Source organism: Bos indicus x Bos taurus, chromosome X (genome assembly GCF_003369695.1).
Source record: "Bos indicus x Bos taurus breed Angus x Brahman F1 hybrid chromosome X, Bos_hybrid_MaternalHap_v2.0, whole genome shotgun sequence".
Lineage (NCBI taxonomy): Eukaryota > Metazoa > Chordata > Mammalia > Artiodactyla > Bovidae > Bos > Bos indicus x Bos taurus.
The window spans coordinates 142914526-142932382 of NC_040105.1; the positions used below are offsets into that span (position 1 = coordinate 142914526).

Genomic DNA, 17857 nt, shown 5'->3' on the forward strand with positions numbered 1-17857 from the left:
GTGAAGAAATTTCTAAAGCACGCTGAGAAATCAATGTCTCAAGAGTATCAAGTGTGGGTTTTCCAGCTTTATTGAGGTATACTTGACAAACAAAAATTGTATAAATCTGAGGTGTACAAAGTGAGTTTTATGTAGGTGTACATTGTGAAAAGATCATCACAATCAAGGTAATTAACATATCCATCACCTCACATAGTTATAATTGTGTGTGTGGGCCTGTGTGTGTGTGTGTTATACCCTATCATTTAAATAATAATGGTGTTTTACTTATCACAGATCACATGGGAGCCTGCTGTTTATAATTTTTTTTAAAAAAATCTGAGAACAGGGGACATTCCTCTTTAATTTTTCTTTTCTTTTTCTAATTCGTCTTCTATTTTAAATTTTTTTTCAATTTTTCTAATTGAAGTATAGTTGATTTACAATGTTGTGTTAATTAGTTCTGTACAGCAAAGTGACTTAGTTATACATATAAACGTATATTCTTTTCCACTATGGTTTACCACAGGATACTGAATATAGTTCCCTATGCTGTACAGTAGGACCTTATTATTTGTCCATTCTATACATAATTGTTTGCATCTGCTAATTCCCAATCCGTCCCTTCCCCCACACCCCTCCCCCTTGCAACCATCAGTCTATTCTCTATGTCTGTGATTCTGTTTCTGTTTCACAAATAAGTTCATTTGTGTCACAGTTTAGAGTCCACAATAAGTGATATAATATGACAAATGATAATCTCCCACTGCATCAATGTTGCTGCAAATGGCATTATTTCATTGTTTAACAGCTGAGTAATATTCCACTGTATAAATATGCTACATGTTCTTTATCCCTTTCTCTGTCAATGGATATTTAGGTTGTCTCCATGTCTTGGCTATTGTAAAGAGTGCTGTTATGAACATAGCAGTGCATGTATCTTTTTGAATTACCGTTTTGTCTGAATTCTGTTTTTGCATCTGATAGTATTACATTGGCCCAAAAGTTCATTCAGGTTTCTCTGTAAGATGGTGTGGAAAAACCCAAACGAACTTTTTGGCCAATCCAACAGTACCCTCTGGTGCACCTACCTCATCTCCTAGGTCTCTAAATATTGATGTGTCCTAGGGTTCAGTGTTTTGCCCTCTTTATCTCCCTCACTTTATGAGCACTCTCTTCTGGTCTTAGGGCTTTAAATCTATTTATATGCTGAGGACTCCCAAATTTCTAACTCTGGCCCAAACCTCTTCTTTAAACTCCTGTATACTCATGTATACAGGTAATGATTCAGCATCTCTACCTGGATATTTAATAGGCATTCCAAACTTATCATGTTCAAAACTGAAGTTCTCACCTTTTCCCTAAAGTCAGATCTCCTCCCAATCTTCCCCATCTCAGTAAAAGGCTGCAATATTCACTCAGGTGCTGAAGCCAAAAATCTAAGAGTTATCCCTTGAATCCTCAATTACTCCTACAACCTCCAAAAACAAGCAGCCATCAGCAAGTGCTATTATTAATTTCATCTTCAAAATACATCCTGCTGCTGCTGCTAAGTCACTTCAGTCATGGCCGACTCTGCGCAACCCCATAGACGGCAACCCACCAGGCTCCCTCGTCCCTGGGATTCTCCAGGCAAGAACACTGGAGTGGGTTGCCATTTCCTTCTCCAATGCATGAAAGTGAAAAGTGAAAGTGAAGTTGCTCAGTCGTGGCCGACTTAGCGACCCCATGGACTACAGCCTACCAGGCTCCTTCATCCATGGGGTTTTCCAGGCAAGAGTACTGGAGTGGGGTGCCATTGCCTTCTCCACAAAATACATCCTGCATCAGAATATTTCTTACTACCTTCATTGCAAACCTCCTGGCCTACACTATTCTCATCTTTCCACCCAAGCACTACAATGTTTCTCAACTGGTCTATCTGCTTTTTACTCTTGTCCAAGTCAAGTCTTCACTCAACAATACAACGATCCTTTATGACAGTCAATCCAATCACATCCCTCTCCTGCTTAAAACTCTCTAATATTTTCCCATCATGCTTAGGATAACATCTCAATTCCATGCCACAGCCTACATGATCTGGTCTTGCCAGCCTCTCCTGCCTCATATCCTCTTGTTCTCCCCCCTTGTATGCTCTCCTCTAACAAGACACACTAAGCTCATTCCAGCCTCAGGACCTTTGCACTTGCTGTTCTTTTGGCCTAGAATGTTTTTTCTTTGAATATCTGACTGGCTAACTCCTTTAAGTCTGTCTTCAAATGTCACTTTCTCAGAGAGGCCTTCCCTGGCATTCCATGTAAGAGTAGCCTCATATCACTTCCTAGCCTTTCTCCCCAGCCCAACTCTATAACTTTACTACTCACTATGTGAACCCATAGGTAGGGATTTTGTCCTGTTCAGCACCACAGCTCTAGCAATTAGAAGAGTGCCTGGCACATAATGCTGACAAAGGTCCATCTAGTCAAAGCTATGGTTTTTCCAGTAGTCAAGTATGGACGTGAGAGTTGAGCACCAAAGAATTGATGCTTCCAAAATGTGCTGCTGGAGAAGACTCTTGAGAGTCCCTTGGACTGCAAGGAGATCCAACCAGTCAATCCTAAAGGAAATCAGTCCTGAATATTCATTGGAAGGACTGATGCTGAAGCTGAAACTCTAATAATTTGGCCACCTGATGTGAAGAACTAACTCATTGGAAAAGACCCTGATGCTGGGAAAGATTGAAGGCAGGAGGAGAAGGGGATGACAGAAGATGAGATGGTTGGATGGTATCACCGACTCAATGGACATGAGTTTGAGCAAGGTCTGGGAGTTGGTGATGGACAGGGAAGCCTGGCGTGCTGCAGTCCATAGTGTCACAAAGAGTCAGACATAACTGAGCAACTGAACTGAACTGAGCTGGCACATAAATAGGCACTCAACACATGCATGTTTAAAGAATACTGAAATAATGATAAAATATTGATTCTAGAACCAGCTTAGTAAACTTATTCCAACTTTAGGTATTTTCCTGAAAGAGCAAATAATAGCACCAGACTAGTCCCTATGATGAAATCAAGAAAGTAAAAAATTCTCCAAGAATGAGTATCATGTCTTAGAACTTGAAGTACTTTATCCTATAGCATTAAGTAGCAACTCATTTCGCCTTCACATTAGACAAGTCATTTAATTGGTAATGATCTCCACTTCTAAAACTTAAGAGCTAGCAACTAACGGTTGACAAATTAGGTGTTTTAGGGAGTTGAGTGAACGTAAGTCTTATCAACATTCTAAAACTGTACAAACAGAGCGCTGCCTGAGCAGCACCTTGGAAGACTAACACTTTGCTCACTAGAAAATGGGCACAGTAATACTTGCCACGCCATCCTACCAAAAGCCAGGTATAGCCAAAATGCTGCCAACACACTGGGAAGACATCAAACACACCCACAAAGAATAGTAGCCAGGCTAGCAGAAAGCCTGCCTGAGCAGCTGCCTTACCTTTTCAAATACAGCAGAAGGACAATGACTGCGGCTGCAACGATGACTGGAATGATGAGTAATGTGGTTATGTAAAATGTCTGATTGGCCTTCTGACCTGGAAAATGGAAAGCAAACAGAAAGACATGAGAAATAAAACCTTTTGAGAAATAAACTAAGCAATCTTGTTATATTAGACTAACGAGATTACAGCTATTTCTGCCCTCTACACCAACATATTCCCCTAAATTCTTCAATTCTCTTGTCTTTTGTTATGTTACTAGTGGGGAGGGGGGAGTCCTACTCTAAAATTCCATGGATGAATAAGCACCTTAAGGATTATCTGAAACCAGGATATCTTAATTGGTTTTAGACACTATTAACAAAGAAGTTATATTTTTAAAATATGTCATCTCATTAACACCAATTATCTTGTTTTATTGGTTATTTAGCATTATTGTTGTCATTGTTTTAGTTGCTAAGTAGTGTCCAACTCTTCTGTGACCCCATGGACTGCAGCCCACCAGGCGCCTCTGTCCCAAGGAATTCTCCAGGCAAGAATACTGGACTGGGTTGCCATTTCTTCCTCCAGAGGATCTTCCCAATCCAGGGATCAAACTCACATCTCCTGCACTGGCAGGTGGATTCTTTACTGCTGAGCCACCAGGGAAGTTCTAGAGATAGATAATATTATTTCCCATTTATACAGATGAGAGGTATAAGGCTGAGAAAGGTTTAATGGCTTGTCCAGAGGGTTTAATAAGTAATGGAGTCAAGCCTAAAACCCAGCACTGTCCAATTCCAAATCCTTTCATTAACTGCCTTGCTACACTTAACACTTAGAATGGCATATGTCTATTTATATCCTCATCTTTTCCATGAGGGCATGAACATCTGGAAAGCATCATCAGGGCCTAGCATTGTGTTAGGCAGCCTCTAAGATGACTCTAAATGATCCTTGCCTCCTGATATTCACACCCTTGTGTAATTCTCTCCCCTTTAGGGTGGGCTAGACTAAATGTGTCAGAGAAGGCAGTGGTAACCCACTCCAGTACTCTTGCTTGGAAAATCCCATGGATGGAGGAGCCTGGTAGGCTGCAGTGCATGGGGTCACTAAGAGTTGAACACAACTGAGCGACTTCACTTTCACTTTTCACTTTCATGCATTGGAGAAGGAAATGGCAACCCACTCCAGTGTTCTTGCCTGGAGAATCCCAGGGATGGGGGAGCCTGGTGGGCTGCCATCTATGGGGTCGCACAGAGTCAGACACGACTGAAGTGATTTAGCAGCAGCAGCAGACTAAATGTGTGAACCACAACAGTGATGGAATGTCCCTTCCGAGACGAGGTTATAAAGGGCTGTGGTTCTCATATTGGGTGTTCTCTCATACGCTCTTTCTTTCTTGGACCACTCACTTGGGGAAGCCAGCTGCCATGTCATAAGGTAGCCCTGTGGGGAGGTTCAAGTGGTAAGGGACTGAGAGAGACCTCCGTATTAGTTTCCTAGAGCTGCTGTAAAGAATCGCCATATACTGGTTGACCCAAAACAATAGAAACATATTCTCTCATAGCTCTGGTGGCCAGAAGGCCAAAATATTAGCTTCTGGTGGCTCTCAAGAATCCTTGGCATTCCTTGGCTTGTAGCTGCATCACTCCAATCTCTGCCTTCATCTTCACATGGCCTTCTCTGCTTCTGTGTATTCTCTCTTCTTCTGATAAGGATACTAGTCACTGGATTTAGGACCTGCTCTCAGCCCTTAAGGGCTTCCCTGGTGGCTCAGATAGTGAAGAATCTGCCTGCAAGGCAGGAGACCTGGGTTTGATCCCTGGGTCAGGAAAAGCAAAAAGCCTCTGAAGAAGGGAATGGCAATTCACTCCAGTATTCTTGCCTGGAGAATTCCATGGACTGAGAAGCCTGGCAGGCTACAGTCCATGGGGTCACAAAGAGTCAAACACAACTGAGAGACTAACACTTTCACTTTTCACTTAGCCCTTATGGCCTCCTCTTAACTTGATTACATCTGTAAAAATTCTATTTCCAAATAAGGTCATATTCATATGCATGAGGAATTGCAACTTGAACATATCATTTGGAGGCACAAAATGAAACCTTCTAAAGCCTCCATCCAGCAGCCAGTGTGAAAATGAGGATTTGCAATGACCATATAAGTGATCTTGAAAGTGGATTCTCCAGCACCAGTCAAGCCTTCAGATGGAACCACAGTCCCAGTCAACAGCTTGACTGGAACCTTATGAGAGAACTTGAGCCAGAGGTACCTAGCTAAGTTGTGCCCAGATTCCTGAGCCATGGAAACTGTGAGATAGTGAATATCTATTTTTTAAGACACTTATTTCTTATGCAATAATATAATGTAGCCTGGCATATAGCTTGTTCAATCTCTCAATTAATAGGGCTTGATTACTTCAATAGCCTGTTTCTCTTATTGTTAGGTAGCTGTTGCTGCTGCTGCTGCTGCTAAGTCACTTCAGTTGTATCCGACTCTGTGCGACCCCATAGACGGCAGCCCACCAGGCTTCCCATCCCTGGGATTCTCCAGGCAAGAGTACTGGAGTGGGGTGCCATTTCCTTCTCCAACGCATGAAAGTGAAAAGTGACAGTGAAGTCGCTCAGTCGTGTCCGACTGTTAGCGACCCCATGGACTGCAGCCTACCAGGCTCCTCTGTCCATGGGATTTTCCAGGCAAGAGTACTGGAGTGGGGTGCCATTGCCTTCTCCAAGGTAGCTGTTAGGAAGTTCTTAAGTTGGTCCTGTTTTGCCCCATAGAGCCACACACACACACACAAAAGACAGCCTATTCTCTCTTCTACTTGACACTACCTCAAATATTAGAATTCAGCAAACATGACTCCCTAGGCTTACTTCATTAACTGTGCCTCCCCAAATTTTAACATTCTTCAACATCCTGATTACGCTTTCAGGGAAAAATTCCAGTCTCCTAATGTACCTCTTACAATGTGGTGCCCAGGATGGAATACTGCACACTTCAGATGTGGCCAGGACATTGTGCCACACGCTGCAGCATTCCCTTATTCTGGATGCTGTACTATCACTGCTGCCTATGATTATATATGCCTTTGGGAGACATTTAAAGGGTCTGATGTTGAGTCACTTTGAGCTTAATAAAACCCTAGCCCCCACCCTACAATACATGTATCCATAAGGCACATGTCTTTTCAATCCTATACTTGCTTCTAGCAATTAATAAGTGAAACTTTTTTTTTTCAAACCTGAAAGTGTGAAAGTCACTCAGTCATGTCCAATTCTTTGTGACCCCAAGGACTATACAGTCCATGGAATTCTATAGGCCAGAATACTGGAGTGGGTAGCCTTTCCCTTTCCCAGGGGATCTTCCCAACCCAGGAATCGAATCAGGGTCTCCTGCACTGTAGGTGGATTCTTTACCAACTGAGCTATCAGGGAATCCCAGATACAGGTTTATTTCAATAAAATGTCATCAAGGTCATTGTCATACTCTTGATTCTGTTACCAGCACATAGGATAGTCCTCTAGCACTGCACAATCTGCAGATTTAATCATGCCTGCCTTCTATAGTTTTGTTCAGGTTGTTGGCAAAGATGGAAACAGGACAAAAGAGAGAATAACATCATTTGGATGGCAAATTTTCAAAGAGCTGCATAATGTAAATTAACTCTGAGTGACTTGATAATAATTAAACAGAAAGTATATTTCAATTGTGAGTGTTCTCTGGCTGATGTCAAGAATGAAGAACAGTGCTTTCCCATAATGTTTTCTGCCTCAATTTAGTTTCCATGCATCAATGGTTTAAATTTTAATGAAATCCCATTCTCTTACCTATACTCATCGCTTGACTCCAATTACTCCAGAGTTTGTCATCTTCATAGCATAACTTATTTGTTTTGACTCTTATTCTGACTGTGTTCAAAGTATCAGGAAGAACACCAGGAACCATGAAACAAATTGTACCCTTAGATACAAGATAAAAACACAAGGAATATTACCAGTTTATTCTCTTTCTCTGCTTCTGAATCCTAAATATAATTATCTGCCAAGTTCTGTATATGACAAAGACTTCGTATTGCAATGTAAATTATCTGACTTTAACTCATGAAAAAGAAAATTGGCAATAATCTATAGAACAAAGTACTTTGTTTTCCTTAAAGCAGTTCAAATTTAGGATATGCCTCATCACCAATTACCATTGAGTTTAAGTCCAAATAGCTCAAGTTGAATTCACTGACCTCTAGGTTTCCTTCAAATTCTGTATTCTGACATTTGGCCTCTTCAACCTCAAAAATATAAAAAAATACATAAATTCAAAAGAAATTAAAGACCATATTTTATATCATTTAAGCATTTTTAACAAGTTTTTTTTATACCATTAATAGAAGACCAGGTATAGTGGGAAAAAGGGAGGTTTTTTAAAAAATAAATGGTGCTAGGATTGTCATACTGAGTGAAGTAAGTCAGATGGAGGGAGGAAATATCATAGGATAACCCTTGTGTGTGGAATCTAAAAAGAAATGAGGGGATATATGTACACTTATAGCTGATTCACGTTTTTGTATGGCAGAAACCAACACAACATTGTAAAGTGATAATCCTTCATTTAAAAATAAAAATTAAAAAAATAAATGATACAAATGAATTTACTTATGAAACAGAAACAGACTCACAGACTTAGAGGATGAACTTATGGTTAGCAGGGGGAAGGGTTGGGGGAAGGGATAGTTAGGACGTTTGGGATGTACAAGTATACAGTGTTATATTTAAAAAGGATAACCAACAAGGACCTACTGCACAGCACAGGGAACTCTGCTCAATGTTATGTGGCAGCCCGGATGGGAGGGGAGTTTGGGGGAGAATGGATACGTGTATATGTATGGCTGAGTCACTCTGCTGTGCACCTAAAACTATCACTACATTGTTCATCAGCTATATCCCAATACAGGGCTTCTCAGGTGGCACTAGTGGGATTCGAAGTCCAGATAATAAGTGCTCTTTGGGAAAGTAGTGACCAAAAGAGGTCACGATTGAGCTTATGGGGAGCTGTTTTGTAAGTGACAAATCATTTGTGAAGAATCACTGAGCTGTCCATAATGCCTTCTGCAATTTTTCTATAGTACACTACATAGCAATACATAGTTTAAAAATATGCTCCCTTGTTGAGAATACGTGCTCAGACGCTCAGTCGTGTCCGACTCTTTGCAACCCCATGGGCTGTAGCCAACCAGGCTCCTCTGTCCATGGGATTCTCCAGAAAAGAATACCGGAGTGTGTTGTCATTTCTTTCTCCAGGGGATCTTCGTGACCCAGGGATTGAAACTGCGCCTCCTGCACTGGGAGGCAGATTCTTTACCACTAACACTACTACCTGGGAAGCCCAATAACATATCAAATATCAAAAAAGGACTGAGTTAGGACTTGCCTGCTGGTTCAGTGGTAAAGAATCCACCTGTCATGCAGGAGACACGGGTTCGATCCCTGGTGCAAAAAGATCCCACATGCTGGGGTGCAACTAAGCCCGTGAGCCACAACTATTGGGCCTGAGCTCTAGAGCCTGGGGACTGCAACTACTGAGCCTATGTGCCACAGCTATTGAAACCCGTGTGCCCTAAAGCCCATGCTCTGCAACAAGAGAATCCACAGTAATGAGAAGCCTGCACACCACAAGAAAGAGTAGCCTCTGTTTGCTGCAACTAGAGGAAAGCCCATGCAGCAACAAAGACCCAGCACAGCCAAAAATAAAAATGTTAAACAAAATTATTGTTTTTAAATGACTGAGTTAGAGAAAACAAAAGAAAATGCAAATTTCTCCTCTACACAATTTAAGTCACTTGCTGTATGATGTAAAGAGAATAACCAGTTCCTAAAATGCAGATATTTCAAAATCAACACATGAAAGTCTCTTGCTTCATTTCAATAGTCTACTTTTGGCAACAGGTCCATGAAAAGACATTCAACATCACTAATATACACTATTATACACTAATATCACTAATATACACTAGTGTATAAAATATACACTAATCATTAGCAAAATATACATCAAAACCACAATCATCTTACACTGTTGATAACAGAATGGCTGTCGTCAAAAAGATAAGAGATAACAAGTGCTGGAGAGGGTGTAGAGAAAAGGAACCCTCATGCACTGTTGGTGGGAATATAAACCGTTGCAGTCACTTTGGAACAGTATGGAGGTTTCTCAAAAAATTAAAAATAGAACTATCATATGATTCAGCAACCCCAAGGAAATCCTGCCATTTGTGACAACATGTAAGAAACCTCAGGGCACTATGTTAAGTGAAATAAGTTAGACAGAGAAAGACAAATACTATATGATCTCACTTGTATATGGAATTCAAATAAGTCAAATTTACTGAGGCGCAGTGCAGCATGGTAATTGCCAGAGGCTGGGGAGTGGGGAAAATGGAAAGATGTTGGTCAGGGGTACAAATTTTCAGTTATGAATTCTGAGGATTTAATGGGGCTTCTCTGATAGTTCAGTTGGTAAGGAATCTGCCTGCAATGCAGTAGATCCTGGTTCGGTTCCTGGGTCAGGAAGATCTGCTGGGGAAGGAATAGGCTACCCACTCCAGTATACTTGGGCTTCTGTTGTGGCTCAGCTAGTGAAGAATCCACCTGCAGTGCAGGAGACCTGGGTTCAATCCCTGGGTTGGGAAGATCCCCTGGGAAAGGGAAAGGCTACCCACTCCAGTATTCTGACCTGGAGAATTCCATGGACTATATAGTCCATGGGGTTGCAAAGAGTTGGACACAAGTGAGCAACTTTCACATGATGATTACAGTTAATAATACTGTACTGTATACCTGAAATTTGCTGAGAGATCTTGTTTTCTCACCACAGAAAAAGCTAAGTCTGTGAGGTTATGAATGAGTTAATTTGATTGTGATAATCATCTCACAATGTATATGATTATTATAACCTTGTATACCTTAAAATAATATTGTACAACCTAAATACATATAATTTTTACTTGCCAATCATACCTCAGTACAGATGGAAAAAATAGTCAACTTCTATCAGAGATGTTTAAACATGGGACAAAGACTAGAACACATGCTATGATTTGGGGCATTCAATGTCATTCACTGAATGGTTCCTACCAGCATTTGTGAAGAGTGAAAGGCCAACTGAATGATGATGAGCCATCCTGTCAATACTTCATATAAGGTCAGAGAAAAAGCTACTCGGGGGTTACTGTACCCCAGTGCTGGCCATATGGAGTCAGAGGCCTGTTGTGTAAATTGATGGTTCTGGGCTCTTGTTCAAATGTAAATCTCCTTGTGTAGTTTATCAGCTGCTCAGATACTTCCGTGAGAAAAGGGAAACAAGGACACAGATTACCAAGTGGATAGCTGGCGGGAATGGGCATGCCCAAAGATAAGTCACTCCATGCTTTATGATTCTGTCATAAGCGACCCCTGACCCAGAGCCATGGATGGCACCAGCTCATGCTCCAGTTTACTTCCCGCTCTTAACTAGAACACCAGGCCAAATAGCTCCTCAAAAAGTCTTGCAAGAAGAACCAAGAAAGGGTCTAACCAGCTGAGCTCAAAAGCAGTGTGCACACAAAAAGCTGATGACAATCTAGGGGATGGAGCAGCTGGTGAACATCTGCTAAGATACAGAACATTAAACTCAAGTGTATAAACAGAGTTAATTCCAAATTGACTACAGTTCTGGTTTTGATGGATAAACTCCACAGTATATATGCTCTCTTCAGTTCAGAAGTTTTTTTTTTTTTAAAAAGGTAACAATCCAATAAGAATTTATTAAGTGACAACTGTACACATGGTCTTATACCCAGTGTTCTTGGTTAAAATGTAATACCTGGAGACCAACCTCTGAAGTCATACTTACTAGCTGTGTGGCCTGTAGCAAGTTACTCAACTTGCTCTTTGAGCCTTGTTTCTCACTAAAACATAGGTTAAAAAGGAACCAATTTCATGGATTGCTATGAGCAACTCTATAAGAAGTACATAGAAGACTGTATTTGTAATACATCATGAGCAATAAGTGATGGCTATTACTAGCAAGAGGAAGTACTGAGGTGGTCCCTAGGGGGTTAAGAATAAAAGCTTTGGAGTTAGACTTTTGCTGAAATCTTGAATTCTAACCCTTACTAGAAATGTGACCTTAGGAGTAATCTTTGAGACTGAAGTTTTCCTATCTGTAACAGGCCTAGATCCTTGGGGTTACTGTGAGGACTAAATGAGACAACTCAGATAAAGTACTTATTAAAATAGCTGCTGTTGCTGCTGCTGCTGTGTCGCTTCAGTCGCGTCCGACTCTGTGCGACCCCACAGGTGGCAGCCCACCAGGCTACTCCATCCCTGGGATTCTCCAGGCAAGAATACTGGAGTGGGTTGCCATTTCCTTCTCCAGTTGAAATAGCTAATACACAGCAATTGCTTAATACATATTAGCTGGTATTAGTAGCCAGAACAGTACAAAGTAAACACCACCTAACTCCTCCCCCTTACAGGAGCTTATATTTTTAGTCAAGATCATGGGTAGCTAGCAGGACATCATTTAGTGCCAAGTGAGTAATGCAAGTGGCATGTGTCTCTGGATTTCAGACAGAAGAGAGCAGTCAAGGCTGGAATAGTCAAGCATATTTGGCTTTCTGATAACTCAGTTGTAAATTCAAGCCTCACCCCCTCCCCGCATGGAAGCCCTTTGCTTTTTCCTTTTGTGGCATTATTTGGAGACCCTGGTTTCTGGGATGAAAAATGATTATTCTGCTTCAACAAATGCTTTCATTTGCAAATGCCCAGAAGAGCTCTGCTCAGCTGTGGACCTGGTTGCTCCCTCAAGAGTTACAGCCTGTCAACAGCGGCTTATTTTAGTAAATAAAATACTTTAGTTTTCGAAATTCCCATGACGAGCTAAAACAAGTGAACCAAGGGATCTTCCCACATGTGAGATGCAGGACTCCTGTAAAAGCCCATGGTTTCTAACCTCTCAAACTCAAATGGACACAGGGCCCAGGCAGGTAACACAAGTGAGTGGCACAGTTCCAGTGGTCCTAAGGCGCCACCTTATGGCAACTATACCCTCAGGTACCACAGTTTTCAATCTGGGCAGAAAAATCAAATGTAATAGACAAGCAAACAAAACCCCACTTCGTTTTGTGGTCCAAACAAAAATGTCTGAGGTCTGAGTTTGAGATCTCTGTTCTAGAGCATAACAATGCAACTGAGCCCTGAGGTTATGCCACACCCTGTTAGGCCCAGTGCTCCAATGCATGCGTATATGCTCAGTCGCTCAGTGGAGTCCAGCTCCTTGCGACCGCATGGACTGTAGCCCGCCAGGCTCCTCTGTCCATGGAATTCCCCAGGCAAGATTACTGGAGTGGGTTGCCATTTCCTACTCCACAGGGACCTCTAATCTGCTTGTTTTGTATTAGATTCTAAAGAGCATAAATGTAGATTATCCAAAAAATACTAACTACTCAGTATTGACTACTCTAGTTGCTACAAACTCCAAAAAAACTGAACAGCCATACTGGAGCCTCTAAGTAGCTACATAATCTGATCTCGGCTCTAGGCTCAGACACCTCTTCCTACTATGTTTTGGTCATGCCAGTCTCCTGTTTCTCACACATGCCAAGCTCATTCCTGCCTAAGTCTTTGACCACGCTGTCCCCTCCACCTCCAGATGATCAAATGGCTAGCTCCTGCTCATTGTTCTGGTCTCATCTCAAATCTCATCACTGTGGATACCTACCCTACCTAATATTCCCTCAGGCCTTGCCATTACCCCACTTAAATTTCTGCATAGCATTCATTCTCTGAAATTAGTTTGCTCATTTATGTCCTTATTTTTTAGTAGGTAAGCTTCATGGGCAAATTTTTTTTTTTTTTTTATCAGGTGTCACATGCACGTAAAATTGTGCCTGGTAGTACACGACAGACATGTAGTAAAAAGACTTTTCAGCAAATACATTAAGGAATGCCTGAACTCTTGTAGGCAATACTATCATAAACCATCAAACCTTCCACCACACGCTGTTTCAGAGAAACCATTATCATCAGGTGACAAATCTATAAGCTATTTTTCATTGATATTTCAATTTATTACACTGTAAGAAATGCAAGAAAAATTTCTAAATAACAACTATCTAAAAAAAAAAACTTACATAGAAAATATCATGTGTCTCAGCGTGGCTGTTATTGACTTCTACTTCATAAGACAAGCATTTGCTTTGAAAATTCTGTGGATTTGTCCACTGCACATATAAGTCACCATTTTGGAAGGAGAGATTTTTAATATGTGGAGGATCAGGTTTCACTGAAAGACAAAAAACAGAAGAATACAAATTAATTTCCAGAGTTAATTTTGATGAGATACACATATGAGCTTTCCTAATAGCTCAGCTGGTTAAGAATCCGCCTGCAATGCAGGACAGCCCGGTTTGATTTCTGGGTCAGGACATTCCCCTGGAGAAGGGATAGGCTACCCACTCCAGTATTCTTAGGCTTCCCTGTGGCACAGATGGTAAAGAATCCACCTGCAATGTGGGTGACCTGGGTTCGATCTCTGGGTTGGGAAAATCCTCATTCTTGCCTGGGGAATCCCTATGGACAGAGGAGCTGGCAGACTACAGTCCATGGGGTTGCACAGAACTGGACAGGACTGAGCGACTAAACACGGCACAGCACTTATACGTAGAGACAATGAAGGTCACAAAGGTAAATCAAAATAGGTCTGATGCTTTTAATGGCCTTACATGATCAGACATACAGTTCTAGAATTTCTGATTAATCACAGTTAATGTAGGAAGCTTATTTTTTTTTCTTTGTTTCTTTTTCTTGTTTTTGGCCACACCACACAGTATGCAGGACCTTATTTCCCTGATCAGGGATTGAACCTGGGTCCTCTGCAGTGGAAGCTCAGAGTCCCGATCACTGGACCAGAAGGAAAGTCCCTTGTAGGAAGCTTAAACTGCGTAGTAAAATAGATCTAAGGAACATCTTCGGGCTGGCAGATGATGCAGATTCTGACCTGCATCTGGTTAGGGCATGGCTGGGGTATAATCTAGACATCTAGCTACAACAAGGGGGTGGGGTAAAGAAGTGCTTGGGTCCAGACGTGACTCTTCCTGATGGTACTGAGGGGCATCAGGTACAAGGGGTTCCCGCAGCCAGCGCTCATTTATGCCAATCAAAGACCACAATGAAAACATCAGCATAGTTTTGTCATAGATTACAACAGGAATGAAGGGCTTCTCGTGTGGTGCAGTGGTAAAGAACCCACCTGCCAATGCAGGAGATGTAGGAGATGTGAGTTCGATCCCTGGGCTGGGAAGATCCCCTGGAGGAGGGCATGACAACCCACTCTAGAAAATCTCATGGACAGAGGAGCTTGGCAGGCTATAGTCCATAGGGTCACAAAGAGTCGGATATGACTGAGTGACTAAACAACAACAGGGATGAACTTGGAGGACATGATACTAATGAAATAAGTCCATTACAAAAGGACCAATACTGTATGATTCCACTTATAAGAGGCATCTAAAGCAGTCAAAGCCATAGAAACAGAAAGTAGGAAGGTGGTTACCAGGGGCCGGGGGAGGGAGAATTAGTATTTCATGGGCATGAAGTTTCAGTTTTACAAAGTGAGAGAGTTCTAGAGATCTACTGCACAACACTGTGAATATATTTAACACTACTGAACTGTACACTTGAAAATGGTTAAGATGGCATATTTAATGTTATATAATCATAACCATGATTTAAAAGAAAGTAAAAAGAGAAATTAGCCTGGTCAATTTAGTTTTTCAGGAGTCAATTATGCTTAAGACCAAGCAACAAAAGAGAGTGGACAATTAACAGAAAACAACTTCACAGCATCCTCTTCTGGCTAACAAGAATCTCCCATTCATCTCTTACAGCACCACTCATCTCTAGGTAGAAGAGCAGCAAAATGAGCTTTAAAAGGTCCATTGAGGACATGCTTCCAAGCAAGGGGGAGGAGAGAGAAGGGCTTTGCTTCAAATGATCCCATTTGGCAAGTTGCCTCAACATCACTCCCTGGCTTACAAATTAAGCTGCCTTGGGTGCACCATTAGAATTCACTTCCACGACTGTCTGAAAGGCCAGTAAATAGTGTTCTGCTCACAGACTTGGGAACCTTTGTCAATTCATGATTATTTGCTTGTAAATTTTCTGTGTACCACTTTAGCTAGAATCAGAGCTCCCTGTTGTGATACTACAGCAAATAAGTAAATATAATGTGGCTTCCCTGGTGACTCAGGCAGTAAAGAATCTGCCTGCAATGCAGGAGATCTGGGTTCGATTCCTGGGTTGGGAAGATCCCCTGGAGGAGGGCATGGCAACCCACTCCAGTATTCTTGCCTGGAGAATCCCCATGGACAGAGGAGCCTGGTGGGCTATGGTCCATGGGGTTGAAAAGAGTCAGACACGACTGAGTGACTAAGCACATATGACTCTGCTTTAGAGATATACAAAATGCCTTTACATATGTCACATCATTTGGACCTTACAACAATCCTCTGAGTTCCAGAGGGACTATGTACCCCCTTTTATAGATGAAGAGGAAATTAGAGTGTATATGCCATATCCAAAGTGACCTTAAGCAGGTATTTTGTTTTCAAGTTGAGGGCTCTTTGTAATGGGCCGAAACTCAGCTGCACTGGTTGTTCTCATTGATCCGTGCCTGGGTTACTCAAAATGTTAGACAGTTTGAATATCAATCCTGATCACTCCATCTCCAGTCTAAGCTTTTTTGTTGTTGTTAAACAAAGAGACAGATTATTCAGGAACTATATTAAATCACATTTATTCTGCAGCATCATCCTCTGGAATGTAAGTAAAAGAGAATAGATCTTAAGAGTCAGAGAGGAACATCCCTGGTGCTCCAGTGGCTAAGACTCTATGTTCCCAATGCAGGGGGCCTGGGTTTGATCCCTGGTCAGGGAACCAGATCCCACATGCTGTAACTAAAGATCCCGTCTGCCACAATGAACATCAAAGACTCCGCATGCCTCGACAAAGACCCAGTGAAGTCAAATAAATAACTAAACATTTAAAACTGTTAAAAAAGTCAGAGAACCTGAGCTCCAATCTCAGTTCTACAACTAACTGCTTGCTCTAAGGCTCAGCATATGCATAAGTAAATATGGATAAAGCATGTGGCATATATGCACAAGAAATATGAGAATTTACAAGCTTGCTACTTTAACAAGGAACAAAGAAAAATATACATAAATATAGTCCCTTTTTTCTGGGAAGATCTTCAAATCAAAATCATCATTTTTTTTATCATTCGTATTGATGACATAACACTTTCATCCACACTGTCATGGAATACTTCTAAAACTTACCATGAGAAGTTAAAGGCACTATATTGAAGGATGGTCTGATTTTTCCTGCATTGTCCTTAACCATTACTTGGACGCTGTGCTGTTCAAAACTGGAATCCTTCACCTTAGTCAGATTAAAGGAACAAGCAATGTGTTGGCCTTCTCTGTAGATGTTTTCACACTGAAGAATTTTTCCCAGGCTGTTGTGCCTACAAGATAAAATGAGATAACCTTCTGCATTATTTTTTAACCACATATGCAAGAAACAAATACAGATGTCTGTTTGTTTTTAAATGATTAAAGATATCCATGAAAAGCCATATTTGCAATTTGGCAGGGTAGCTTTTTTTTTAAAGCCCTATTTTATAACATGGCTCCACTTCACACTTGAGGAAGAAATGAATGTTCCTTTTTCATGAATATTGTATTTTCAATAGCTATGGAAACCATAGGAGTCTTGACTCTTTTTCCTCTTCTGTATGGGAAACAGTACGAGGCCAGGAGGACAAATTTTATATTTCCTGAAAATGCCTTATCTGCTCAATTCCAAGTTTCCCTAGTCCCTCTGTCTGCTCCTTCCTTGTTCTCTTGGCTTGTTCCTTTCCTTTCTTCTATTCTCACAGAATTCACACCCAGTCTTCAGCCCTCTGTGTATTCTTCTCTATTTCTTACTCCCTCATCCACTCGCCCATTTATCACTTCCACTCCTCAACTAGAATTTCTGCACTGAGGATTCCTAATCCTGACCTACTGCCTTGGAGCCAGTCCCAGATTTCTAACTGCTCCACTTTAGAGTTCCACTCTTGCCTCAAATTCAACAGCCAAGACAGATGTCCCCTCTTCTTGGACAAACTGCCTTTTTTTCTAACCATCCCAACTGCCATCAGCCAGAGCTCATTTTTCTCTGGGCTCCTTGATTAGATTAGAGCCTCTGAAATCACCCCTCCCCTCTTTTTTATATCTTATCACCAAATTCGGTTACTTCTTTCTTTGCAAACCCTCTGGAATTCTCTATGATATTCCTCTCACCCTTTTTCATGCCCTAATCACTTGAGGCTTCATGTCT

General features: G+C 41.4%; 1 protein-coding gene across 2 annotated transcripts in view; it reads right to left on the bottom strand.

Annotated features, from left to right (window-relative positions):
- Window positions 1-17857, bottom strand: part of IL13RA1 (interleukin 13 receptor subunit alpha 1) — a 78145-nt gene that overhangs the window by 34621 nt on the left and 25667 nt on the right. For both annotated transcript variants that reach the window (XM_027533674.1, XM_027533675.1), the window contains exons 5-9: window positions 16813-17000; window positions 13606-13757; window positions 7678-7725; window positions 7271-7403; window positions 3457-3553 (exon numbers count right to left, since the gene is read on the bottom strand). In XM_027533674.1, coding sequence (XP_027389475.1) covers window positions 3457-3553; window positions 7271-7403; window positions 7678-7725; window positions 13606-13757; window positions 16813-17000 — 618 coding nt within the window. The remainder of the gene's footprint in view (window positions 1-3456; window positions 3554-7270; window positions 7404-7677; window positions 7726-13605; window positions 13758-16812; window positions 17001-17857) is intronic.